Here is a 27,449-nt window from a genome sequence, read left to right on the forward strand (position 1 = left end):
AATGGCTCATACTTTATGTATCTCCTTTCTCCATGTCAGGATTTCCAGTTATTTCCTGAGCAGAAAGGGAATAAAAATATAATCCAAGAAAGGCGCATATTCACTTCTTCAGAAAGAATGGAGTAATGGGATTACATTTTTTGTCCTCCTAGTTGAGACTGGGGCTAGCTCTGTATTGTTCTTTTATCAGCTCCTCTGAAGAAAAAAGTAAAAAGGTGTTTTAGGACCTTATGTCCTTTTGCCTTCTGATTCTTCCTGATAAGTACCATAGCTAACTCAAATCTGAGCATAACTCCTATTTATTTTACCTTATGTTCATCAATTAACTTGCAGATCAGAGAATGTTTTTTGTCTGTTAATGGAGATGTCAATTCTTTACCTAGCAAAGACTAAGGTAAGCACCATTTAATGGAAATTTGGTCTATATTTTGACATGAAGATATCTGGTAATACTGAAATTGTCCATCGTCTCTTCAGAACTTACTTGGCTGTAGGAAGGTGTGATGTGTGTATTACTGTGCATCACTGGCTGAAGGGGGTAAGAGTTTCTATATATAAAATCGGGTCATGCAGTCCTGATGTCCTAAGACACTCGGATCACACAAAGGAAAATTTCTTGGGGATAGGCACAGTGACTTCCACTGTTTTCTGCTCCAGTCCTCCCTCCAGCCCCCCAGATCTGAATAAATCTAGTTTCTGTACTAGATTCAGGCAGAGGGCAACCTTATTCAGTATCAGTCTATTCTATACATTGAAAACTTCTGATACTTAAAAATGAAGCTTCCTTTTCATCAAGAGAATAAGCTTAGATCCTTATAACTTTAATAACAGACTTTGAAGACATGGCCTCCTTTCTTTTAAGATATGGCCTCACTTCTCTAGTGTATTGTTTTCTTACATGAGGAAGGAGACTTTTTTTGTAGTATGAAGCAGTTCTATTTCTGGTGTAACACCTGAATCCTGCAAACTGCCTTGTACAGCAACGCCATTGTCTCTGAATAGTTCATTTTGAATGTGTCGGGCTGCGAGGCATAATTCTTAGAAAATAGCCTGTGCTGTACTTGTGTCAAGCTAACCCAACTTTTCCAATGGTTAACGCTCATCTTGAAAAGACTATTCCTTCCTTAACTTCAGGTCATTTGGGGTGAATGCTTTCTTTTGTCATCCTTATGACACTCCACCTACAGACATAATGAAGACTTCTGGAAGGAAAACGCGAGGGTGGTACTTCATACAGGTCAAGCTTTTCTCTAGAGCAAGAGTGGCACTATTTGATCAGCCAGCCCATGAATTGAGGGTAACTCAGGAGTTGAAGTGAGAAAAGGGAGCAGAATATTTTGGGGGTGATGTTTCCGTAAGTGATGCAAGTACTTGAACGTTCTTGAAACTTGATTGCTTCTGTGAGAGAAGAAAAATAGAAGTACTTGAATGAAACGTGCTTGCTTCGGTCTCTACAAAGCCAGTTAAGGTGTGCTGCCAGCGCCAGCAAAACTCCCAGGAGATGGCGCTGGGACACTGCCCGAGATGGCGAGTCTCGCCACTGAGAACTTCAGCTGCTAGGCTTGGAGGGACAGAAGTGATCTACTTTGTTTTAAACTAATCCACTTTTCATCCCATTTAGCCAAGCTTCATAAAAAGTTCAGAATGGAGCATTGCTGGACTATTTTCTTGGAAAAATCCTAGTTCTCCAGATCTTTTTTCCCTGCTACAATGATGTTACCCATGCACAGGAGCAATCAGCATATAGCCCTGTCACAGATGATTTTGTTTCTCAGATCAGGATTCTGAGAAGTAGTATTGGTTTACATGCACTGATGTCTACTATGAACTGTTCATAAATTTCTGCACCCTAACATTTCACAAGAGTGTGTTTTTCTTTTCTAACAAAGACAAAGGATACTCCCATTGAGAAATTTACTAGGCAGAGCTGGGGTTCCTCCAAGACCTAAGAGTACGAGATCAGATTTCTGAAGGAAGAGCTTGTTTCCAAGACCTGTTTACGAAGTTTCCAGATATTTATAGCTCTTTGCACTGGTGGATAAAGTTGGACTTCCCCATTGTTCCCTCACCTCACTCCTGAGATGCTGATGTTAAACAAAATCACTATTCTGCCATAGGGACTTAGAATGCATTTTACTGTAAGTGCTGTAACATTGATTTATTTTTGGGTAATTTATGAGAATAATGAATATTCTATGAAGCAAGCTGTGGCTTACTTTACAACATGAAAATACCAAATTGTACCTTTCCTGCTGTGCACTGAGGCCTCCAGGCACTCTTGGCTTGCTGCTGAAAGATGAATTCTGAAACTCTACTCTGGGAACAAAGACAGGTTTTTTGAGTTGAACCGAAAAACCAGCTTTTCCAGTTCATTAAATAACTAGAAGATTTAGGCAAAATGAGGTTGCACCTCTTTCAGTTCATTTTCAACTGCTTGAAGTGTGCTTTGCTCTTAAAAAGGAGTCCTTTTAATCATAGAGAAATTGCTGATTTGATGCATCATTGCTGTTTCATGTCAGATAGGAGAGAGTAGAAAATTCGGACTTACAAAAAGTGGATAAAGAAAAGGCAGCATATGTAAATAAAATCAGTATATTAAACAGCATATGTATTTTGTATCTCCTTAAAGTACCTTATCTCATAGGCAGGTATACTTTATCTTGGAGGCCTCACATAAAGTGGATAGTTCTGACTACATGCTTGGAGAAAGCTAGCTGGCTAATTTTGTGTGCACTATTAATCAAGGGAGATTTAGATGTAATGTATCATCAATAGCCCTTAAATAGTATTTCTGTTTTGACATGTGTTAATTCCTCAAAGCAACACCAGAAATGATTGCACAGGCTCTGTGCAAAACCCCAAATATTAATTCTCCCCTCAGTGGCCTTTAAAACTCCAGGTGTAGCCAGACAAGCTAGTTGATAGGTTCTTGGCTGACAACATGTCCCCATGCAATCTCCTATTGATTTGGTTGATCAAAAGATAGAAGCATGGAAGGAAGCTGGCATGAGTGTGTGAGAGTGTTTGACAGGAGTGAATTACCTCGAAAGCAGTTGACAATACAGGAATAGAATCTCGTTTCATTTTCCGAAGTCAGAATTACAGTATTTGTTGCTATACAAATGAGCTTTTTTTTCTTGCTTGTAGGCTTATGATATCCAGGTTTGTGTTTTCTGTGAAAACAATCACAGAAATTATGCATTTATATTTCATTACCTCATTAAGAACTTGAAATTTTGAAGCTTAACTGGTTGGTGGCAGCCAGATACATCTGCATGGGGACAACAATGTGAAAGTTGACTCCCAGGAGAGACTGGCAGCTACTACACAAATATCTAAACAAGGAATTTATGGCAGCAGATGCATTTGAAATCATTGTCCTTACCAGTTTTTAGTTGTTCCCCATATCGCAGTTACAAGATGATACTGTTTGAACTTTGGCAGAAAATAGTTTTCAAAATTTTATTTTACTTTTGGGGGATGTGTGCAACCTCCTGCTCTGCAGGGTAATGTGTGTACTATATTTACCCCATATTACTTATTTTGGTTTCGGTTTTAGGATTACATGGGAAAGGGGAAAAATATTAACATGGAAGGTAAAAGTACCTAGACAACATTAACACAATCCAATAAAAATTATCTCCTTCCACTGTTAATGAGACCTGGACAAATGCTTTCAGTTGACAGCAGGATCGTTCAGGACCACGCTGTAAAATGAAACACTATAGCTTGAAATGATATATGAGGCCACTGAAATTGATGCTGGTGAACGGCAATATGCAAAGTACTTGAGCACATGTTTGCATTCTAGAAATGTGCAGGTTATTGACCATGTGACCATGCAAAGGCAAGTAGGGGCAAATAAGATATGAGAGCCTTCATCTGTATCAAATACCTTATAATACACAATTACAGGAGCACTGGGTTGTTTTTTTTAAACAGCATTTTTATCATGACAATGATTGTCTAATTGCCAGCTTTCACAGCACACACACAAAAAAACCCTAGTATATTATACTGCTTTTTACTGTAATATATTTACTGTGCCAATCTTGTGCTTTCCTGCTACGAAATTGACCTTTTATAAAATGTCACAGTGTTTGGTGAGTCTCAGACTTATTTGTGTGAGTTTTCATAATGCACAGCAGGCAGGGGCAATAAGTTGCTTCACCTAAAAATAAATAATTGAAACATTTAGCATAACAGATTTATCACTTTGGCAACTCTGACATTTAACCACTGGGACTTAATAGGGTATCTGACAAAGCTATTAACATTTTAAAGCACCATATTGTCAGTGGTTTCTATATGAGCTGAGGCTTTGTGGGGTGGTGAGGGCAGGAGAGGCATTATTACTACACAACTTCCTTTCAGCACTGCTCTCTTCCTACTAGACATTCCTAGCAAGCTAGGAAGTGCTAGCTCTTCTCTCTCTGGGATGCTACAGCATTGTGCCTATGGCTGGGCTCTGGATGACTGTATAACAACAAGCTAAGGAGCAGATACACTAGCTGGCTTGTCACTTCTGCAAATCTCTGAGCTCCCTATTGTCCAGTGGTAATGGAATGAAATTACCTGCACTCACTGCTAGTTACACCTGCCTCTCAACATTTAACATGATGTTACTTTTCACGTTTTTGATGAATTATTTATACCACATCATTGATTTCAGTGACTTGAAAATAATTTAAAAAAAAAAATCAGAAAATCTGAAAATCAAACCTGCTATTTGATTTCTAAATGTGGGAGGTGCTTGGAGGTCTCAGACTTCGCTCCGTACACACGAAGTCACAGATTCCTCCATTGAAATGGCTGTTACAATTATGATCCGAGTATTTCCTTATTGGAAAGTTCTGTGATCATCTGTGAGAACTGATAGGTTTCGGTGGCAGCTGAGATGCTGCTGCACAGGTCAATATCCTCCCTTTCACAATAAGCTCCAGCTTGATGACCCATGCCCATTTGGACAGGTTTTATCTGTATCTTTGTGCCTGAGATTTAAGATGTTGGTAAAGAAGAAGCCTTTAGTTCCCACAGGAAACCATTGGAAAAATGGCTTTGGAGCAATCTTGTGGCTTTGAGCATAGGTAGGTGTTGAAATAAATGCTATGATGAAATTACTAAGGAAAGTGGTTTTATACATACACTTCTGTGTCCATAGGAATTTAGAAGTCACTTATTCCTCTCCTGGCAGGGAGGAATGTCACTAGCCCTGATCTGATGTCACTGACTGTGAAGCTTGTGCAGGTATGCAAATAAGATGCAACAAGCAGCGCATTCACATTACACCAGAAGTGCTGTTGCAGCGGCAGGCATCTGAAACCTCTGCAGAGCAGGGTGAGCAACTGTGAGTGGAAAAAAAAGGGGGGGGGGGGGGGGAACCAAGTAGAAAGGAGGGGAGCTCGCACAGCTCCTGTGTTTGAGCACGGGATGGGTGCTGGGGCAGGCAAACAAGTGGGTTCTTCTCCTATGCGACCGGATGGGTGTGTGTGTGCTGTGGGGGGTTTTGAACATTGGAAGTGAGACTGCCCTGCAGGGGAGGGAGTGGCATGGGGTGGCTCCGGTGGCTGAATCAGAACTAGACTGACAGGGGACCTGGGGAATCTACCGTAGCAGATCCACTGGTTAATTAAAACTATGGACTAGAGGAAATAAAGTGGAATTTTAGTGGATATAGGAGCAACTTATTCGGCATTAAATCAGAGTGAAAAGAATTTGTTACAGATGTGGGAGCTACTGGCCACCAAGGAAAAGAAAAAAAAAAAACCGACACACCCCCCCCCCCCCCGAAAAGAAAAAAAGTGCAAAACAACGTAACCCTTAAAGTATAACAAATAGGAATACATAACATTTTTATGCATGCTAGATTCTCCAAAATTGTCATTAGGGCAAGAAGCAACATTTAAAGAAGGCAAAATGGAATTAAGAGTTAAAAATCAATTAATTGCAGTTTTATCTTTAATTCAACAGAAAAAGCAAACAGGAGGACCTCCCTGAAATAGAAGAAATCCTTAATCAGGTATATGTGGGAGTATGGGCATCTGAAGTTCCAGGTAAGCCAAAAAATGCTTTGCCTGTTAAAGTGGAAATAAAAAGGGGGGCCTGCCCAATTAGAATAAAACAGTATCCCTTAAAATTAGAAGATCAAAGGGAATAAAAAAATTATTGATAAATTTTAAAATATAGATTATTAATTGAATGTAAATTGGAATATAATACTCCTATCTGGCCAGTAAAGAAATATGATGGGAAACGTTGCAGACTGGTTCATGGTCTTAGGGCAATCAACAAAATTGCAGAGGATATTTGTCCAGTAGTAACTAATTCAATGACTTATTAACTAAACTGAATAATAATCAGAAACGGTTTCCCGTCCTGGATTTAAAGGACGCTTTCATTTGCTTACCATTGGCCAAAGAAAGCCGAAGTTATTTGCTTTTGAATGGGAAAATCCTGACACAGGAAGGGAAACTCAATTAACTTGGACAGTATTACCTAATCATGGCAGCCACCTACTCAGATGGGAACTCTGTTACAATATGCGATGATCTGTTAATTGCTACAGAAACAAAGGAAGAATGTATCCAGTGGACAATGGGATTGTTAAATTTTTTTGGACTGAATGGTTATCGGGTATCCAGACAAGGCCCAACTAATTCAAACCTGAGTTTCCTACCTAGGTTATGAAATAACAGGAGGACAGAGAGAACCTGGAACTGCTAGAAAAGAAGCCATTCACCAGACTCCAAGACCATCGACCGTCAAGGAGCTCCAGACGTTCCTGGGAATGACTGGATGATGCAAACTTTGGATGCATGATTATGGTGTTCTGGTAAGACCCCTATATGAACTGTTAAAAGAAACCCCTCTCTCTTTGGAATAGATTGATCCATCAGAGGAGGGCTTTAGAAATTAAAAACTAGGGCTAATGAGAGCTGTAGCTCTGACTTCTGGATATGACTAAATCCTTTTGGCTATATTCCTATGAAGAACAGGGAATAGCTTTGGTGGTCCTTACTCAGAAATTAGGACCCTATAAGAGGGAAGTGGTGCATTTTTCAAAGCAGCTGGATGAAGCAAGCAAAGGATGGCCTGGATGCATAAGGGCTGTGACAGCAGTTGTCATGAATATTGAAGAGGCTCGCAAATTCACCTTGGGACAAAGGATTACTGTGCTAGTGTCCCAAGTGGTATCAGCAGTCCTGGAACAGAAAAAGCCCACTGGTTATCTCCTTCATGTTTTTTTAAATACCAGGCCACCCTTGTGCAACATGATAATACAGAAACTAGTCACTAATGTTGTCAATCAACAGAAATATTAACACCTGACTGCTTGGCCACTATGTGAAACTGTATATTCAAGCCAACCAGATTTGAAAGAAACTTGTGGAACGTGCCCTGGAATTAGCTAAGGACAAAAGGATAAATATTTGGACTGATTCTAAATATGCATTTGGTGTGGTCCATCCACAGTGTGCCATCTGGAAAGAATGAGGACCTTTTGAACACACGGGAGAAACAGATTAAACATTCTACAGAAATTCTATGACTACTGAAAGCTCTTCAGCTACCTGAGGAAGTAGCTATTATGTATTGTTGAGGGCATCAACAAAGTGAATCTGATCAGGAAATTGGAAATAATTTGGCCAATTTTGAAGGCAAATGAGCAGCTGAACAATCTAAACTCATTCCCTTAATCCCTGATGGCAAACTAACAACTGAGAAATCTAAACCTAGATGTTCAGAGGAGGATAGAAAATTGATTGGAGATCTCAAAGGAGAGGAAAACAAAGATTAGGATTAGATACCTTATGGGCAAATTATAAAACTCATTGAGGTAGCAACTCTTTGTATAAATACTTAGATGAACAAATTGAAGGAAGGGATTTATATAACACAGTTCAGTTAGTGACAGTGTCAGCTCTGCCTCAAGAATAAGCCTAAAATTGAAAGTAGAAATCAAATTGGTACAACTGGGGAGGAAGTTATCTGGGACAGCACTGACAAATAATTTTTCCTGAATTATCGAGACCAATATCTGTTGGTGTTAACGAATACTTTTTCAGGGTGGCCAGAAGCATTCCCTTGTAGAATAAATAACGCACGACAAGTAATTGGAACACTGTTAAATAGTGTAATACCTTGTTCTGGAGTACCAGAGGCAATTTCTTCTGAATGAGGCTCACCCTTTAGTACAAAATAGTTACAAGAAATTAGCAAAAATTAGAAATTATTTGGCAACTACATGTTCCATACAGGCCTCAGGCCAGTGGGCAAGTAGACGACACTTTCTCTTACTAGCCCATGGTCACAGATGTGAAGATTTTGAAGGTGTGTGTTGTATGAATTTAACAGACCACAGACCATTCCAAATCCACCTATGCCAAATTACAAGAGTTACAGGAAAACATGAAGAAACTGGAAGTTGTTGGAGGGTTGGATGATTGGTTGAATGGATTTGGGATTACAGGGTGGACTAAGGAGTTAAACAAGGGATTTGGATTCTGGCTGTAGTTCTTTTAGTTTTAATGACAATTCTTTGCTTAATCCAGTGTGTATCAAATATGTTTCGCAGATCCATTGAAGAGACCTGGGTACCTCTTAAGTAAAAGAATTTACTTATTTTATAGGAAAGGGGGGAATTGAAAACTGATGTGGCCTATTGTGTACAGGGGGGTTGTACGGGGGGTTAGACAAAATGTACAGAGGGGGGTTGTGCAAGGGGGTACTGCTTAAGTTATAGCTTGCTTGACAAGCTTAGCAGATGCCTTATCAGGCAGTACCAGGACAGAACCTCCTAATGAGGAGAATAGCTCATTAAACCAGTTGGACATAGACCACACCCATCCAGCTCCTAAAGAGCATGCGTGAGGACCAGAGGTAAAAAGTTCAAGCCTGAGGAAGACTCGTTTACTTCATCTTGAAGACCCCTACCCACAAGAGGAACACTACTTACTTCATCTGAAGACCCCTGCCCAAGACCAGCAGGAGGCACTGCGAATGTGTGGAGAGCCTTTTAGCTCATTAGAATACGAAGCGGGGATAGAATATGAATATGTATAGGCGTACCGTGCGACCTAATGCATATGTATGACTTTACAGGATAAATGTAAAACGGCACTGAGGCGTGCATGCCTTTTGGAGGACCAATCCCCCGTGCGCCTTCAGCTGAATAAAGCGTACCTACTTTACAACTTTAACCAAGTTGTGAAGTCTATTCCGCTATCACCCATACTCTGCTAAAGTGCAATAATTTCACCTCCATTGCTATTTCAATGAGCCACTTAAAGAACTAAATGCAGTACACCAATACACAAAAGCTTGACAGCCACTACCTTGAAATGTAGGAAGGTGCAACTGCAATGTTCATACCATTCAGCATAAGATGAAAGACTTCTGAAAAATGTTAAAAGACTTCCACATTTTTCACTGCTACAAAAGAAAAATACACTCTTTAACCCAAGCAGTATTACTCCCACATACCATTCTACAGCTTAAAATTTGCACTTCTTCCAGAAATTGTGATCAGTATTGTTCAAATTTGAAGCCAGAGATAGACTCCTCTGTCCTCCCCGCCCCCAAAAACTTAGCACAACAGGAAAGAACACTGTAGTGTAGATACTGAAAATATTGAAGAATTCATTTATAAACCAATATTTTCAGCTCCTCAGAAAGGTAAGCAGTAATCAAGTTAGTCTTTAATGCAAAACGTGATAAAGTGACAAAATAGCCACCTTTAAAATCTTATTTTAACTTTATGCTTGTTCATGTCATACTCTTATTTACCAAATAACTTTCAAGATGCTGCATAGTAAAACTTGAACCTACAACTGGGAAGATTTACCAAATTGCATCAATAAGCTCTGAATATTCCTGAGATCTTTGTCTTATTCAACTAGTCTGTACATGACATGTTATATGCCTCCTCTCACATGACATTCAGCTTTTCAAAATGAACCTTGAAACCAGTAAGCAAGAAGGTCTGTTCATTAGATCATGTGTGACAGCAACTATAAGGACCATATTTACAGATTTTGAGCTCTAATCAAAAGAGGAAAGAGTAATAGCTAGGAGGAGGCTGCTTTGTGACGAGGGGGAAAAGAAGAGTTTGTCTTGGAGGGGTTTCTTCTTAAGAAATACACAAAAAAAAAAAAAAATTAGTCTTCAATTTTCTAGTAATAGAAGAATCAGGACAGAGAAAGGAAAGGTGACAACTTATGATGACATAAACTGCTAAATAGCCAATGATCCACTCAATGTTGTCAGGGGAGTGAGGAAAACTGCTGGAAAAGGGTGTGCAGTTTTTGTGAAAGAAACATGGCAAGAATGGAAAGAACAAAAATGCCACAAAAGCTAATTGTCAATACACGAAGCAACATGATTCTTTAATCATAAGGGTGATGAGCTTCATGGCATTGTTGATATAAAGCCACAATCAAAGGAAACAGACTATTAGCCTTTGTCAAAACATACCTGGCAAGCACCAGTTTGAAAATACAAAGATTCATTTCAGTTACTAACACAGGATTTCACAAGCTTACAAAACCTGACTGAAGAATATTTCTGAAATATTAAAGAATATTTCAGAAAGTTACAGAAGATCTAAATTCTACATTTGACTTATAACATCATTTCTGTTCAACATTAACTATTCTTTTTGGATCTTCAGAACAGCTGAGAGGGGAAGCTTGAGGCCATTAACAGAATGGTTGCAACAGTGAATTACCAAGTCACTTCAGCCACTCAAGGCAGAACTGTGCCTTGGATCCAGCAGTATTTAATATACAAGAATGGCAATGCTTAACAAGTTGCACAAACATAAATAGGAAAAAACATATCCAGTTCATTCAGATATTGAAAATGTAAATGAAAAGCCAAACAAGTTTCATCTTAGCCTGGAAAGAACAGCATCATTAGAGGAAGTTACCACAGTAGTCACAGCTGCCAACAAAATCAGGCCAAGATGAAAAAACTGCTGGCAGCACAGGCAAAAATTGAACCCCTGGAAGGATGCAGACACATACTGATTTGCAACAGCTGAGTAGCTTTATGTTCCGTAAAGCTTTTTTTTTTTTAACCATAACTTATAACTATACATATAGAAATCTACACATACTATAATAAAAAAAATCAAGACTTAGTAATGACAGCCCGCATGTCACTGTTTAGCAAACGTGGTTCTATACATACTGAAATATACTTTTAAAATCTACATACCTAGAAGAGGGTAACAATTGTTACAAAACTACATACTTAAAATTCTTTTTTTGAAACTTGGCACGAGTATCCATTTTTATGCAATTTAAAAGACTATCACAAACCTTATGACCTTGTTTTAGCATTATACCTTTAGTTTGGTTTTATTTCTTCTTTCCCTTCAGATTCATCTTTAGGCAATATAGCAGATGAAAATTTTCAAGGTTAGATCACCAAGCAGAAAGACGATTTTGGCTAAGTTCAAAGAACCCCTTCCAGATGTAAAAGTTAGACTTCCAATTATATCTGAGCATATACATCTCTCATGTACAGATACAGTGTTGGCTAAATCCAAGATAGAACACTGGATTCAGTGTTTAGAAAAAAGGAAAACCCGTGCTGGCATGAACAGACATATGCATTAGACATGCTTTTCTGTATCTGCAAGGGAAAGGCTGCATAAGAGCATCACTTCCGTTAAATGACTCACAGCACTTAAAGTGCCCATAAACAATAATTTCTAATTAGACTAAGTTAGCCTAATTCCTAATGCTGAACCCAACCACAACAAACACTAAAATGCTAAGAGAACTTGGTATAAATAAGCAAGGTACTAATAGAGTGCATGTTAAAAATTTAAGCCTCTTTTTTGTTTTAGAAAGAATTTAGCATTACAAAATGTCACCGGATAAAGAAAAAAAAAAAATAAATCCACTGGGAGCCAAAAACACCCATCTCCAAAGCTGACATCCATACAACGAAGAAGTAATCCAAAACCAGCAAAAAGTATACTCAGCAGAGAGTAACCCTGTATCAGGTTAAAATCACATGGCCTTTATCCAAACACTATTTCACTTTTACAAAACAGTATCAAAAACACAAAACTATGTAAGAAACTTAACTGTTGTAGAAGTGTTTAAGGCTCCTTTAATATGATCCTTTAGCTATTTAAAGAGAGAAAAATCTATTTTAAACTCACTGCAGTATGCAAGACTTCTTGCACTAACATATAAAACCAAAGAATGACTCTTACAGCTGTGGGAAGAATTCATGTTTCCCCTCATTTCCAAGATGCCTTGCCCATGCAGTGTTTAATATATATTAAATGCAGACCTGTCCTAAATCCTTTACTCTGACTTCTACATTTTAACTAGTTAGTAAAAAGAAGGATATAAGAAATTATCTGAAAACTCCTATTTGACTAGGTAATCCATGCAGCAGTGAACTAACTCTACAATTAACGAGGTATCAAGTGAAAAACAAAAGAAAAAAAATATTTTTTCATAGATATTGCGGTCCTTAACAGTAATAAAGTGTAACATAAGTGAGAACTGGTTCAAAGGGGACACAAGTAAAATCCAAAATAGAAGACTAAATAATGTGATTCCATTTGCATACATATTTTATTGTTAAAACATATTTAAGAAATAATGGTCTCTTTTAAAAATAAGTATTATATATTGCAGCAGTACCTGGTTGAAAATAGCTTGCTGAATTTTGCTTCTTTTAAAAAGATTTTGCTTAAGTATTCTAGCATTCCTCTGTTTTCTTCCAAAGCATGATGGGCTTGGAAATTACAACTGAATGCCAAGTTTTTAACTCTGGTGCTCTTAAAGACCCCTTTTCTGTCATGCATTATGAAAAACGTATTTTAAAAAAAAAATTAGAAAACCAAGGAGAAAAAAATCCAGGCCAGCAGAGGAAACAGAACAGAGCTAGACAATGGATTTGCAAGATTAGGCCAAGGAGGCAAAAGAAAGGAATGAGAGACTGGTAGGAAGGCTGAAGAGAATAAACAATGCAACAAGAATGGAGGGAAAGGGAAGGAAGAAGTAGGAATCAAGATTCTAAGAGCAGCTGATGCACTGAAGAATAAAGAGCAAGTTGGGAAAAGCCTGAAACTGGACATGGAAAATGGAGATTAGGACTTAAAAAAAAAATATAACTAGTTTAACAAGGGTATTGGGAAAACAAGCTATAAAGGAAGATCACACAATCAGATTTAGTCAATCTGACAGTGGGCTGCTTTCAGACATAGTGAACATCAATCCCACTCTGGTTATATACCTACTGCCTTAGATCAGCCACAAACACTGTTTGCAGGACAAGACAAACAAAAAAAAAAATGAATTTGAAGGGGCTGGGGAAGTGCAAGGTGGGCAAGGCTGTCGGATATTTAGAAACGTAGTCAGGGTCAACCCAATGAGACAGCAGATAGTACGTGCAAACAAAACTAAGGAGAAAGAAAGAACTGATTGCTTCATTGACAGCAAAGCCTTAATTCATCTTACATCGCTCATGAAAACTTCTGTTTATTTATTAATACCAGCATAATGTGAAAAAGGACCAGGGTAGTGAAGAGACAGGGACAAGGGAGCAGTGCTCAAGCCAGGATAAAATAAGGTCTGCCACTACTTCAACACATTACTTTCTATTAAGTTCCAAGACACTTCTGCTGTCAGAAAAAGCTCATGAAAAAAAAAACCCAAAACAACAAAACAGGGTAATTTCCTTTTCTAAACCCTACTTCTTGAAAGCAGTCAACTACTATTCTCAGTTATGCCACCAGCTTTAGTGTATCTGTATGGAAATTCCAAAGCCTCAGCTTTCAGTGCAGACTAATCAGTCTGTTCAGTTACCTGAGGTAACTGAGCAGACCTTTCTTTCACCCATTCATTTGCCTTCCTTCTCCCTCCCAAAGTCTAAAAATAATATAAAACAACAGAAATCACTTAGAGAATAGGATTAAATCAACCCAATAATAATTAGATATAAAACATTTGTTCTCAGAGAGATCTGCTAGCAGATTTCAAAGTAGAATACTGGAGACAAGTAACTTGATCATTATTCCTCCTGTGTAACAACCTCCAGAAAACAATCAAGAAGCAGCATTCGGTCATATGCTTGAGTTTTAGAATGCACATTTGCATAAGCCATTGCACAAATACACTACTCCAAGTTTTTAAATTATATTGTACTGCTTTTAAAATATCAGTAAAACAAATCCTGATGCAAAGAAAAGAAACTGAATAGTAAGCAGAGAATTAGAAACAGGCAAGTACTGGAAAGTTGTTCTGGACATACACTTTTAGCCCTTAGTTACCCACATTGCACATCTACAACTCACATACACATCTGAGACGCAATTAACGTGTTGATTTTATAAATTAAAATATGATAGCTGAGATTATATACTTCTACCTTTCTCTGAACCAAACAATTTCAAACAGCTAAAACACGTGATAATCCTAAAATTATTTCTATTTAAAATGCATTGTAATGGTCGTTTCCAGCTTTAAAAATCATATGCATTTCATTTCCTCTACAGAAGGATACAGACCAGGACTAAGAGTTTAGGTTGTGCTAACAGAACATTACTAAACAAAGAAATTGGCTGACAGCAATTTACATGACAACTCAGTATTGCCTTTAGTATCAAATATCCCATACAATAACTTTACTTAAAAAAAAACAAACACCCCACACAAAAAAAAAAAAAAACAAAACCAAACCTCCACCTTACCTTGACACAAATTTGTCCAAATCTGAATTTCCCCTAGGCTCCATTATAATACTGAGATCAGTAATAGCAGCAGACACATTTCCTTTGTTCTAGATAAGGAACACCACAGTATGTTAGTAATTTCTCTAGCATGGAGAAATAAAGTTATCTATTTGTATATAAAATAATAAAAATATATCCAAATGCTACCAAGTAATACAATCCTTAAAATGGCATTTTTTAAACTACAGCTTATATGTGCGGAAAATTTCTGTCATTTCAACAGCATCAATATTATTCATGCAACAAGGTTTTGGAATAATAGCTGAACTTGTCAGCATTTAGAAAATATAAAAGAAGTCTTCCTTTATATCTGGTATAAAAGAGATTCATCTACTTCCTTTCTTATCACTTCCACTTCTTTAAGACTCTAATTTTCCAGCAAAATCCCTGTCACATATACCTGAAAATTCAAATATAAGGTTTCATCTGAAAACCATAATAATGCTACCCTAAGTTTAAAAAAATAAAAATTAAAAAATACTGTTAGCTTTCCTTTTATTTTTTATTTTAAAGCCCATAGTTGTGCCCCAAATTCCATCAATTTTTACAGTAATAACTGTTACTTGGGGATATGTGCATGACAGTAAAAATAAAATGTTTCTAAATATTTAACAGCCTACCAAAATAAAATAAAATTTTAAAAAAGACATTCATATAGTAGAAATGAAGCCACAAAAAACTTAATTATATTTTTTCTACACATTCTTGAAGACACCAGAGTAACAGGTTAGATAACAGTGAATGAAAAAGCTTACAATCGTGGCTTGAAGACTATAGCAAATGCTTCACTTTCTAGTGGGGACATTGTACTTGATTTTTCTTATACCCAGTCACCACAAGCAAATGGGAATGGCAATGGAAACTAAGCAGACAAGCAGGATATGAAAACATATATAGCAATCCATAGTACTGGTTGGACAGGAATGCTGCTAACGCTGCCATCACTAAAAAAAGGAAAAAGCAAAACAAAACACTACAAAGTTTAGTGGATTGTGTAAGTAACAACAGAAAAAATCATTTTAAATTTAGAGTAAAAGTTCAACACATGCATGGAGTTACAGAGAAGTTGCTAGTAGCCCACAGGCTAACACACTACCTTCTGAAGAAACTGGCTTTCCAATAAACGGGTCAAGTTATAAGATTCAAAAGGAAAGCTCTTGAGCAGGAAGCAACTCTTACTTGAACGCTTTCTCAAGAGGTTTATACATGTTTTGGCAGATTTTCAAACAAGTTTTATATGTCCTCTCCTAAAACCTAAGGACTCGCCTGGACACATTCCTGTGTAACCTTATCTAGGTGTTCCTGCTCCGACAGGGGGATTGGACTAGATGATCTTTTGAGGTCCCTTCCAATCTCTAGTATACTGTGATACTGTGTGACAGTATGAGAGGAAAATAAATAAAGCAATGCTTTTGCATTAGCCTATTTTCCTCATTCGCATTTTGATCTTTGTAAACATTCACCTATGCACAACGGTGAGCAGACAGGAGCTTCTTAGTTTGCACTCAAAGCTGGCAAAACACTAGTCTTCTTGGGAATATAAACTACACATTAATCTGTGCCAAAACCATACATCTCAGCTGGTTCTTTATTATGTCAGGCAGTCAGAGACCAGTACTACAGAAATACAGGCACAATCTCAAGCATTTAAAGCTAGTCAGAGTGAACATTGATCTGCATACCATTCTTTGTACAACTGTATCCTGGAATACAGCTTTTAATGTGAATGACATTTAACAATTTAAGATCAAATTAGAGAATTATCCTTTCTATTCTGCTGCATACTAATGTGTTTGTTATCTATTAAGCTTTAAAAAAAAAAAAAAAAAGCAAGCTGTTGTCTTTTATTTCTTAAGACGGCTGAAACTACCTGCAACCTTACACTAGCTTGCAGACACTGATCTCAGCACAGGTTGTTTTGAATACAACCATTAATGCCATATCTTAGAAAACAGGTTTCTCCATTTTTATATACAAGGATAGGCATTAAAAAGGTAAATTTTCAGGCCTTAGTCTGGCCTGAAGTCACAACTTTACTGAGACCTATGGAGGCAGGCTCCTCCACCCACAGAGGACCTACTGATCTGAAGTGTTTTTTTTCTAAATGTATACACTTAGTATTATTCTATATGCCTTACTCCAGCATACGTCATCAGCGCTGAAATACTACAACTCTCAGGAATTACCTAGACAACTGCTGCCATCAAGTGGTACAATAGATTTAAGCAGCACCAATGTAGCTCTGAATTTACATCCAGTTAATTTACATCATCTGATCTAGATAGACAGTAAAAGATGTCATCATTCCACAGGAGCATACAGGTGAGATATAAATACAAATCTAACCAAGTAGCATAACTGATGTGAGCTATTTCCATGCTGAAACCTAAATAGTTTTATACAAGAACATGGTAAAATAATATCACAAGTTTCAAGTCATTCATGGACTTCAGAGGTTACAAAATAACCTTATTCATCTTATGTAATCCACACGTGACTATTTAAATATTAATTTCCTAAAGTCATAATATGGCTTTTCTTAAGATTAGAAAGGAAGGCAGTTTTTAATACTATTAAGTTCAATTACATTCAATTTAAAAAATACCTTTAAAGCTGAGCTGAAAACCAAGTTTTCAGGAGAAGGAAGTTTCCTGATGTAAAAAATATTATTAAAAATTGGGTTATATTAGAACAAATTGGGACAGCAGCTGTTTCCCACTGTTTATCATTTTGAATTCTGTGCTAAGAGTAGATTATTATGAAAGAACTTCCCTGCAAAAAAAAATCTGTATTTAGTGCAACTTCTGTGCAGTCCTGTGATGTAATGGCTACTGACACTAACCAAGCAAATTAGAAATATAACTGAAGCAAAGAAAAAAATGTTCAAGTTTGTAGTGTTTTTCCTCAGTTTCCTCAAGAGAGGTAAGATTTGAAATTTTCCAGTCTCTAGAACAAGATACCTGACTACAGAATGTGATGGGGAGAGATCAGAGACAGCTGTGGGATGAAAGATGTATCGGGTCAGGGCAAAGCCCCAGCAGGTATTTGGCATAGTCAGTGGAAATCCAGTGCTGTTCAGGGATTTACTTCAATGTTAGACTGCAACAGCATCTGGCAGGGTGCATATTTTGGGAAGGAAGGGTGATTGGGACATGGCAGTGTTAGGTTTATGGTTGGGCTTCATGATCCTAAAGGTCTTTTCCAACCTAAAGGATTCTGTGATAAGAAATTCACAACTGAATGTTGAACCTGACCTTCAGAATTATTTTGCTTGAATGCACATCAAATTCAAAAGTTGGGTCCAGCTGCTACAGGGTGAAAGCAACCCACCGAGGCTTAGGTTAAGGAGACTCAGGCAATCAAAATGACAAAATACCATTTTCAGATAGAAAAGGAAGTATTGACACTAGCCCATTTGAAGTTCTGTTCGGTTGCTTGGTGGTTATTGGGGGTTTAGGTGTTCATTGATCCTTACCTGCATATCAAAAAGCTGGGATTCCAATTGAAAAGACGAGCAGCAATTCCCTGATAATCTGTGCTTCCTCAACATTTTGTTTCTAGCTGTTGTAAAATGAAGTTAATACTTGATCAGAATTCCAATACAACAACTATTGCATCTCTTCCATTAGTCATATTTAAAGTACCAACTGATATCATCCATCATATTAAAAAATCAAGTTAAACATGTTAAAAGAAACCAAATTTAACTTTACATCAGTCTTTCACTTTCCCACTATGGGAAGTACTATACTCAAAAGCTACTTGTTAATAGAGAAAATTCTACTGTATTTCAAAATAATTGTCTTCCTGCTAACATTGAAAGCAGAATTAAAACATGCATTTTCAAATGTAATAGAAACAGTATGCTCAACACAGCACCAGAAAAGGGCACAAAAATGCTTGCTTCTTTCCAATGTTTTCTTGGAATGACCTGTGAACTGAATACCATTAAGTTTCATTAAAAATGAAAGACGTGTTTCTGGGCTTTCAAGTTCAGTTTTCAGGTCTGCTGCAGATTCATGTCCCTCAGATTCTCCCCCAAGTTCTCTTTGGAATGATTTTCTAGAACTGGGGAGAAAAAAAAAAAAAAAAAAAAAAAAAAAAATAATCAAAAGGGGAAAAGACCAAGACATAAGAAAATGTTTTGTCACATCAGTACAGCAATACCATTTAAAAAAAAAAAAAAAAAGCACTTTTAACATGATCTGGTTGTTTTCTGACCAAGATCAGTTTTCAATAAGCCACATTTCAGCTGGATCACATTACCAGCAACAGTAAACTATTTTAACTTTCATAAATACTTATGTGCCCTATCATGTAGACACAGCCTTTATTAGAAGTCTTGAAATGCAAATATCTATTTTAAGGAATGTACAACAAAAATGAGCTGTGATGTCTTTATTGTCTAAATTACTTATTTTAGGTATGGAGTGTACATTTATTTACTGTAGAGTATCACTTAAATAATGGAAATAAGAAGCCCAAACATGGCATTTTCTTAGGATATGTCTAGTCACACCTGTCCATCTCCCCAATTCCAATCCCCATCTTCCCACCTTTTTTTTTTTTTAAATTAAATGGGAACTGAGCTGTTTCACAGTGCATAATGGAAAACATGGCCTTTGCAGACAACAACTTTGCAAGGCCTGCACAGCACTGTACCTGACGTCATGATCTGACCACTAAACATCCTTTCAGAAAACAAACAAACAAAACCCTAAGCCCCCACAAACTACCAACAGAAGACTGTAAACAGAGATCAAATATTTATTATTTGTGGTCTTTTACCATATGTAAGCCATGATATAAATAAGATCAGCACTATAAAAATAACAAAGTCCTAAGAAAAGCAAAAACTTATCCTAAACAATTCTGATAAAGAAACATTATTAATCCAACACGTGAAAAAAAAAGCTTGCATTGACATTAATATCTCCTCATCAGAAAAAAAGGTGGGTTCCTGTTGGCTATCTTCATACTTTTCAGCCAACAGTTTAATTTCCTCTTTCAGTGACTGGATTTCATCTTCATAAACGTAACGAACGTTGCTGTCCATTTTTCAGAATCGATGTTACTAGATAAAACAAAATAAATTTCCTAGGAGAAAAGAAATAATCTATATTCAAAATAAGTTTTTGTCCAATGAATTAAGAAACTCAAATATAATATTAGACAATTCTAATAGAGTCAACTCTATTATTTTATGAATTTAGAGAGCTGAAGAACTGTTAAATACAGTTTTTAAATATCCCAGGTAGCTTCAACAAGTACAATCATTTATACCCTCATAAACAATTCTAAGGTGTCAAAACACTGCTGCCTACAATAGAAGATAACACAAACATATAAACCTTGATCCTCAGCAACCAAATTTGACAGGAATTCTGCCACCAACTTGAAAACAGAATTAGGCTTGCAGTAAAACTCCACTCTTAACACTACAGCACTCTGTGATCAGTGTAACTCCTACTTAAACCCTAGAAAGCCCACTTAGAAAGACACATTACAAGACCAAAAAAGCCACTTGTTCTGTAATTCTGAATGCAAAAAAACCTCCTTAAGAAACAGTAGCTCACTCTAAAAGCATCATGAACAGGAAAGATTCCACCTCCAGTGGATACAGGCAGCTACTACATAGCAGCAAGAAAGTGACAATGAACATACTTCTGACTTCACCTAAAAGAAACAAGTTTCCTCTGATATAGATAGCAACTGTGATTAAAATGTAGTTTTGTCGCATTAGTTTCTCAAAGAATTTATTGACTCTAAATGTAATTAGTAAGCAAATTCAAAGTCACAGATCACTGCATAGCTTCTGAATACAGAAGTTAAATCAGGAATCTAAAATCGTCAAAGACTCTTTAAGAACCTTTTCAACTAATCATAATTTCATCCAGGAGCATATCCAGCTGTTCTAAATTAACAGAGCAAGCAGCTGGGCTGCAAATAAAAACCAGTCCTAAGCTGCTACAGAAACAGAATCCAGCTTTGACCACCTCATCTAACGATGCATCTGATTAAATGAAGCACACCTGCTCCTACTAACACAACAGCATAACCTGTCTTTCAAGTAAACAGCAATAAAGAGACACAAACAAACAGCCACATTTAATTAATAATTGAAGACAAACTTAAATTTTAAGAAAAAAAATCTGATTTTCAGCCTAGACATAACACATTCAAAGGACTGTAGAAAATGTTGTGCCACTCCATACCAATGTATCTTTCACCTAGGGAAAAAGAAACTAAACCCACAACAACAAGAAAAAACCTAGTTTTATATGTGGCTTTAAACAACTGTATTTGTAACATCTACACTAACATGGCTCAACAAAAATGCATGGGGGGGAATAGGATTTTGTTGGTTTAGGTCATAAGAAACAGCACCTGAATAATACATGTAAGAAAATATTACAAATGTTTTAAATTAAAAATTTGCTCATTTAATAAAGTATATACAATTAGAGAACCACTGACATTGTAACTGCCTCTGAAATTGTAAAGCAACCTTATGCAGTGTTATGATTACAAACAATATCCATGGGGACAAGAAACGGAAGTTCAAAACTTCTAATGTATCCTATTAAATTAGGGTTTTTTTTTAAGTGGATGCATTGAAGAAAGTTTTGGTGATAATAAAGAGTACATTGAGAAAAAGAAAGACATTACAATAACCAGAACTTCACTACAGACTGTCAGTAATTCCTTTTTTAACAGCCGTTTTGAAAACGGTAACAAAACACATACGTTGCTTACAGGTATTTACCTTAAGCGATTATACTACAGTGCAGAAGACTCAAAGACTAATTATAACCTCAAAACCAGCATAAAAACACACTTACATGCATAAAATGAATAAAAAAACCCTTTAACAACAAACAATCATTTCTCCTCAAATGAAACACACACACACATACATACCGATACTTTAATGGTAAACATTTCACATTTCTACGTACCTGCCCGTGTACACTGCTAAGCATTTATTTCTATGCTGTCACAACGAAAGCTTGAACCAGAACTCAACAGGTTGTAAGGACGGAGCTGCCGAGGTGCAGCGCTGCCCGGCTTTGCTCCTAACCCTCACATCTCACAGGGCAATGACAGGAAGCGGCGCTCGCTAGCAGAGCCAGTACTGCCGCCGCCCGCCACAGGACCCGGCTCCAGGGCTCGGGGTTGCCCCAGCACCACCACGCAGACCCTGGAAGAAAAGCCGGAAACTTCGCTCAAACCGCACTAAAGTCTGCACGCAACACGCTCTTCGAACTGCCCAACCACCGGCAGCGAGCTGGCCAGTACCACTACGGCTGCCCAGGCGGGGGGCACCGTCCGCGACTTCATCCCGCTCCCCGGAAACACAGCCACTGGAACACCAGATCCAGAGTTAGCTGTTCAAAATGGTGCAATAAGCGCTGTTTTGTCAGGCAGCTCCTTATTCTCTATTGCTGATTTCTTATTAGTGTCTTGTGGAAACTCCCCCTTCTTTCCTCTTAGTTCCTTCCAATCGCACCTCCCACTGGCCCCAGACCCAATCCTCGTGTTCACGCTGCTCCAGTCAGCAACAAGCAATGAGCATGAGCCGGAGGACGCAGGTGGTGGACCTTTTTTTTCCCCCAGGGTGACTGGAAGGGCTGCAAGGAGGCAGATAAATTGAATGGATTTACGAGGTGCTCATCTTCTCCCAAGGACTCATGCAGATTGGCCGCTGTACTCTCAACTGCAGATCTAATCAGGAGATGGTGTAACTGCTGCATGTGGCACAGGGTTGCTCTGTGGTCCTCTACTGCTTCTTAGAATCATAGAATAGTTAGGGTTCTTAGGTCAGCGTGGAGCACTGCACTTGTGCAGTGCTCCTGCCCTGCTGGCACGTGGTGCCCAGCACACACACAAGAAATACTAGGTCTGCTGTTTCGGTGCCCAGCACACACACAAGAAATACTAGGTCTGCTTGTGAGGTATATAGGAATGATTCGTGTCAGAAATTTAAGAGTCCTTGTCATCATTGCACTCTGGGAGGAATCGAAAATCATGTGTAGAATGTATACGAATGATCAGATTAAGATGGGAGTTCTTGTAAATACAGTGATGAAAGAAAAGAAGGAACAAAGGAATCCTAATCAAAGTCTTTGTTACTTTAAGGGGTACTTTGTTTAACTACTTGAATGTCTCAGATGCTTTGCTAACTACAGAGGGTGTTTTGTTTAACTGCTTGAATACCTTAAGGGGGTTAGGTAATCCAGGGATACATTCTGTTACGGGATGAGGTGAAACTTGTGTATTCAATATGTAACTATATAAGAAATGGAATTGAGGGGGCTAAGATGGTGGTTAAGCTTGTGACAGATATCCCCTGTTAATGTATTGCCAAGGAATTCAATGGCATTTTAAGAAGTTTCATCACCCAAAGATAAGATCCCAGCAACAGGAGGAGAACAATGAAAAGGAACCACGTCGATGTTCGGGTGAAGGAGACGACAGGATTGGCTGAAACCGAAGACCGAGGAGTATAAGAGACTGTACCCCAGAACTCTCGGTGTGCGTCTTGGGTGGAGCAGAGACTCCCCAGCGCACCCAGCGCTGCTTGCTTATTGCCTCCCGATATTAATCAATTGTAATAAAAAATTAATTAAATCAGATCATGGCCAATACGGAATTTTTATAACATGCTGTTTCGGAGGATCTTCACTAGGCTCTCTGGTGTGTTCAGAGAGTGGTGCAGGCTGTGAAAGGCTTGTACACTGGCTGTGCTGCTGTGCTTCTGTTTGTACGTTGGAGGGCGTGGCCATGTGGTGTCTCAGGCTGAACTGCAGGAAAGATTTGGCAAGTTTGGGCGTGTTTTGGAACCGGAGATTATTATCAGACAAGATGACCAGGGTAAGAACTTTGCGTCATTCTTTAAAAGTATATGGAGCCATTCTTTTAAAAGCGGATTGGTTTTCAGTTTGTTGTGTGAAACTTTTTTTTTTTTTTTTAGGGTTTTTTTGGTGAGTTTTTTGTTTGTTTTTTTTCTTGTTTTTTTCTTGGTTTTTTCTTGGCTTATGACACACTTTATTCTTAGGAGACGGCTTAGTTTTAAGGGAAACTGTGAAATTTCAGAGAAATTAACTGAGTGTTTCTCTTTGCTCAGGGAACCCTCTGAAAGCTTTCACTTACCTCAATGTCAGCATTTTTGATGCAGATCTTAGAAAGTGTAAGTACGTGGCTTTAATTATTTCTTCTTACGTAATTTATTTTTTTGAGCCAGATTGCATTCCTGGAAATGCATCTAATGTCAGATCAGGATATGGTCAAGGTAGACCCTCTTTCCTTCTGTTGTCATGTTCATTCATTCCCTTTTCTTTAAGCTGCAATTTTATTGAAGTTACAGGAGCTCTCAGTAGGTGTAATCACCTTAGAAAGGTTCCTTGTGACTGAGTGACTTAATGAGTTCTAACCCTTGTAGGAAAAGTTATAGGAAATGTGCTTCAAACAGTCGCATCAGGTCCATACAACATTGTAACTTGATATGAGAGGGAGCCCAGGAGAAGAGTTTATGTGAAGCATGCTCCTGTTGCAGCAGTATTACAAATCCCACAGTCATGGGGTTATAAAACTAGTTGCAGGGTTATAAAATCACCTGTGTAACATGTGGCAGCAAAACTGCAGGTGAAGATGCCTGTTCTCGAAGAGAGGGGTTAGAAATAATGCCCTTTTATGTAGGGAATGCTGCTATTAGGAATGGGAAAGCAGTTAGTGACTTTTGGAGAGCTTTTGACACTTTGCATCCAGAAGTTCCAGGTACATCACTTTTCCCTCTGGTTTTCAGTAGTCCTTAACTGTGTTTTTCAAAATGCACAAGAAGTGAAGTCGAGAACAGCCTATCTGACGAGATGATTCAGGGGGTGGGAGCACCTCCCAGACGAAGACAGGCTGAGAAAGTTGGGGCTGTTCAGACTGGAGAAGGCTGCATGGAGACGTCATAGCAGCCTTCCAGTACCTGAAGCGGGCCTACAAGAGTGCTGGAGAGGGACTCATAGAATCATAGAACAGTTAAGGTTGGAAAGGACCTTAAGATCATCAAGCTCCAACCCCCCTGCCATGGGCAGGGACACCTTGCTCTAAACCATATCACCCAAGGCCTCATCCAACCTGGCCATGAACACTGCCAGGGATGGAGCCTTCACAACTTCCCTGGGCAACCTATTCCAGTGCCTCACCATAACAGGAAAGACTTTCCTCCTTATGTCCAATCTGAACTTCTCCTGTTTATGTTTAAACCCATTACCTCTTGTCCTATCACTACAGTCCCTAATGAAGAGTCCCTCCCCAGCATCCCTATAGGCCCCCTTCAGATACTGGAAGGCTGCTGTCCTACCAACAAGACATAGCTAAGGTGTTCAGATCCATTAAGTGGGAGCTGTGCCTGCTGTTCAGGGAGCAGCAGAATTGAGTGTTAGCAGATTTCTTCAGGGCCTGCAGGCTGGACATGGCTTTTCAGCATAGATCTAGGGTGTTACTTGTGTGGCTCAGCCTCTTCTGCATTAGTTCTCTCTCACTTGCTGTCTGACTCAGTTACATGGTTTTACCTTTCTCTGAGTACATGTTCCAGACTCTGCAGACTGAGGTGAGAAGCTCTGTTGGGAGATGTGTTTTCCCAGCTGTCTGCTTTGACAACTAGGCACACCTCAAAGCTGGAGTTAGTTGTAGCAGGAATGAACTCCATGGCCTGTGCCATGTCCACAAGAATGCTGGGGCCACAGGGCTGCCCATCAGGCTGTTGGTGTGAACCCTGCTCCCTCTTTCTCTTTGCAGGCTACGAGGAAACCCTGATGTGCCTTGCTGCCATCCTGGCCAAGCATTTTGCTGGCTCAGGGATGGTGGGCACAGGTAAAACTGCACTCCTCTGCTTTGGAGTAATGTTGCAGGTCTGGCTGGTCCCAGGGCCAGAGGCTCACCAGGCTTCCGTTGGGCTCTATCTGCTGACTCTGTTGAGGGCCTTATGTCTTAGTGTACAAAGAGATGCTGGGCACTGCCCTTGTCTGGCCTGTTCTGCTTCTTCCAGAATCAGATACATGACCTAGGATACCCTTTTAAGAGTCTTTTTGGTTTTAAGTTTTAAGATGTCCAGTCTGGGGTTATTCCTTAGCTGTCTGAGCATTAGCATGCTCTCCACAGCAGCAGGGACAGTGTGTCTCTCTGAGTGAGGATCAGTCCCTCTGATACCGGGAAATAAAAGGTTATCATTGTGCCTGCTTGCTTAAGCAGTTGCTGTGCTTGGTGAAGCAGAACTGTAGAGTTAAGTTGCTAGAATGGTGAAGCAGAATTGTAGTAGATCAGATTCATAGCTTAATATTTAAGACATTCTTGTTCAGATAGTATCTTTAGAAAGAAAAGGAACAAAAGACAGCCAGAGTAACAACATTTGCAAACTTGACAAGTTTCTGCTTTAAGATACATAAAATCAGCTTGTACTGACCCTGAGGTTTGGACAGGAGCCAAGACCCCATTGAGTCTGCATGAAGGCAAGAGGTTACTCGCGGTGATGAAGAGGAACTACAGGCCTTCATCCTCATGACCCCCTAACGACCACCACCAGGAGGCACTGCGCAGGCACACCAATGGGACAAATGCCAGAAAACTAATTATAATACTAGACCGGAATAAGTTTTACATATGTATTAGGCGTGAAGCAATCTCATGTTTAGGTAATCATTATATGGAATATAAACAAACTGAGTGGCAAAAGAAAGGTGCGCATGCCTTTGGAGGAGCAATCCCCATGTGCCTCAGCGCCGAATACAGCATCCCTGCTTTACAGCTCTAACGAGTTGTGGAGTCTATCTGCATATCACCTCTAGCCTCTGTTGTTCAGGTGCTCCCTGGTACGCTTCATGTCCTTGGGTGCCTGGCCTAGTCTGTTCTCATTCCTCCTCAGACATCCAGGACTTCCTGACACAGGCGTTGGCCAGCTACGTCTGCTACTCCCGCTCAGTGCATGCTGTAGAGAGGATCGCAGAAAAGCAGTAAGTGCTGCCCTACCTGTAAAGGGTTCACGCTTAAACGAGGGCACTTTAGGTTAGATATAAGGAAAAAATTCTTCACTGTGAGGGTGCTGAGGCCCTGGAACACGTTGCCCAAATAAGTGGTAAACGCTGCATCCTTGGCAGTGTTCAAGGCCAGGTTGAACGGAGTCTTGAGGGATATAGTTTATTATGTGTGGTGTCCCTGCCCATGGCAGGGGGTTGGAACTAGATGATCTTAAGGTCCTTTCCAACCTAAACCATTCTATGATTCTGTGACTTTTCATGTACAAACTTAAATCAAGTGAGTAATAAGATAATGCTGAAGAAACTTCTAGAAGGAGGCATAGTTAAGCCTAAACCTTTTTTACTTTTTTTTTTTTTTAATGAAGAAAATCCTCATTTCCCATCTCCTTGCTTTACAGGCATGTCAGTTTTAAATAAAATGGAAAGGAGGAACACTGCAGATACAGTGGCCGAAGAAAGGCTGCACAGCTACAAATGAATTTAAAAAAAATATATTTCTCTGTTTATCTGATAGTATTATGGCTGTGCTTTTGGCTGCAACGCTGTTAAACCTCTCTAGGTTTTATTGTCATTGGTGGACCATTGGTGCACATTAGATTCTGTAACATGTTTTGCATCGTTATTCCCTTAGAGGTAACAGATGTGCTAATTCTTCAGGTAGG

The 27,449-nt window shown here is 38.8% G+C and overlaps 1 protein-coding gene across 1 annotated transcript in view; it reads right to left on the bottom strand.

The window, feature by feature from the left end:
• LOC133210455 (centromere protein P-like) overlaps nt 1-18,479 on the bottom strand; it is a 52,855-nt gene extending 34,376 nt beyond the window's left edge. Inside the window, exons 1-4 of the mRNA XM_061349841.1 lie at nt 18,237-18,479; nt 14,720-14,808; nt 12,669-12,821; nt 9,336-9,432 (exon numbers count right to left, since the gene is read on the bottom strand). Coding sequence (XP_061205825.1) covers nt 9,336-9,432; nt 12,669-12,821; nt 14,720-14,808; nt 18,237-18,311 — 414 coding nt within the window. The 5' untranslated portion in view covers nt 18,312-18,479. The remainder of the gene's footprint in view (nt 1-9,335; nt 9,433-12,668; nt 12,822-14,719; nt 14,809-18,236) is intronic.
• Nucleotides 18,480-27,449: the final 8,970 nt, after the last annotated feature.

This window comes from Neopsephotus bourkii, unplaced genomic scaffold (assembly GCF_033783945.1).
Source record: "Neopsephotus bourkii isolate Nb327-2 ecotype Australia unplaced genomic scaffold, CSIRO-AGI_Nbou_v1 NB_463, whole genome shotgun sequence".
Taxonomy (NCBI): Eukaryota; Metazoa; Chordata; class Aves; order Psittaciformes; family Psittacidae; genus Neopsephotus; species Neopsephotus bourkii.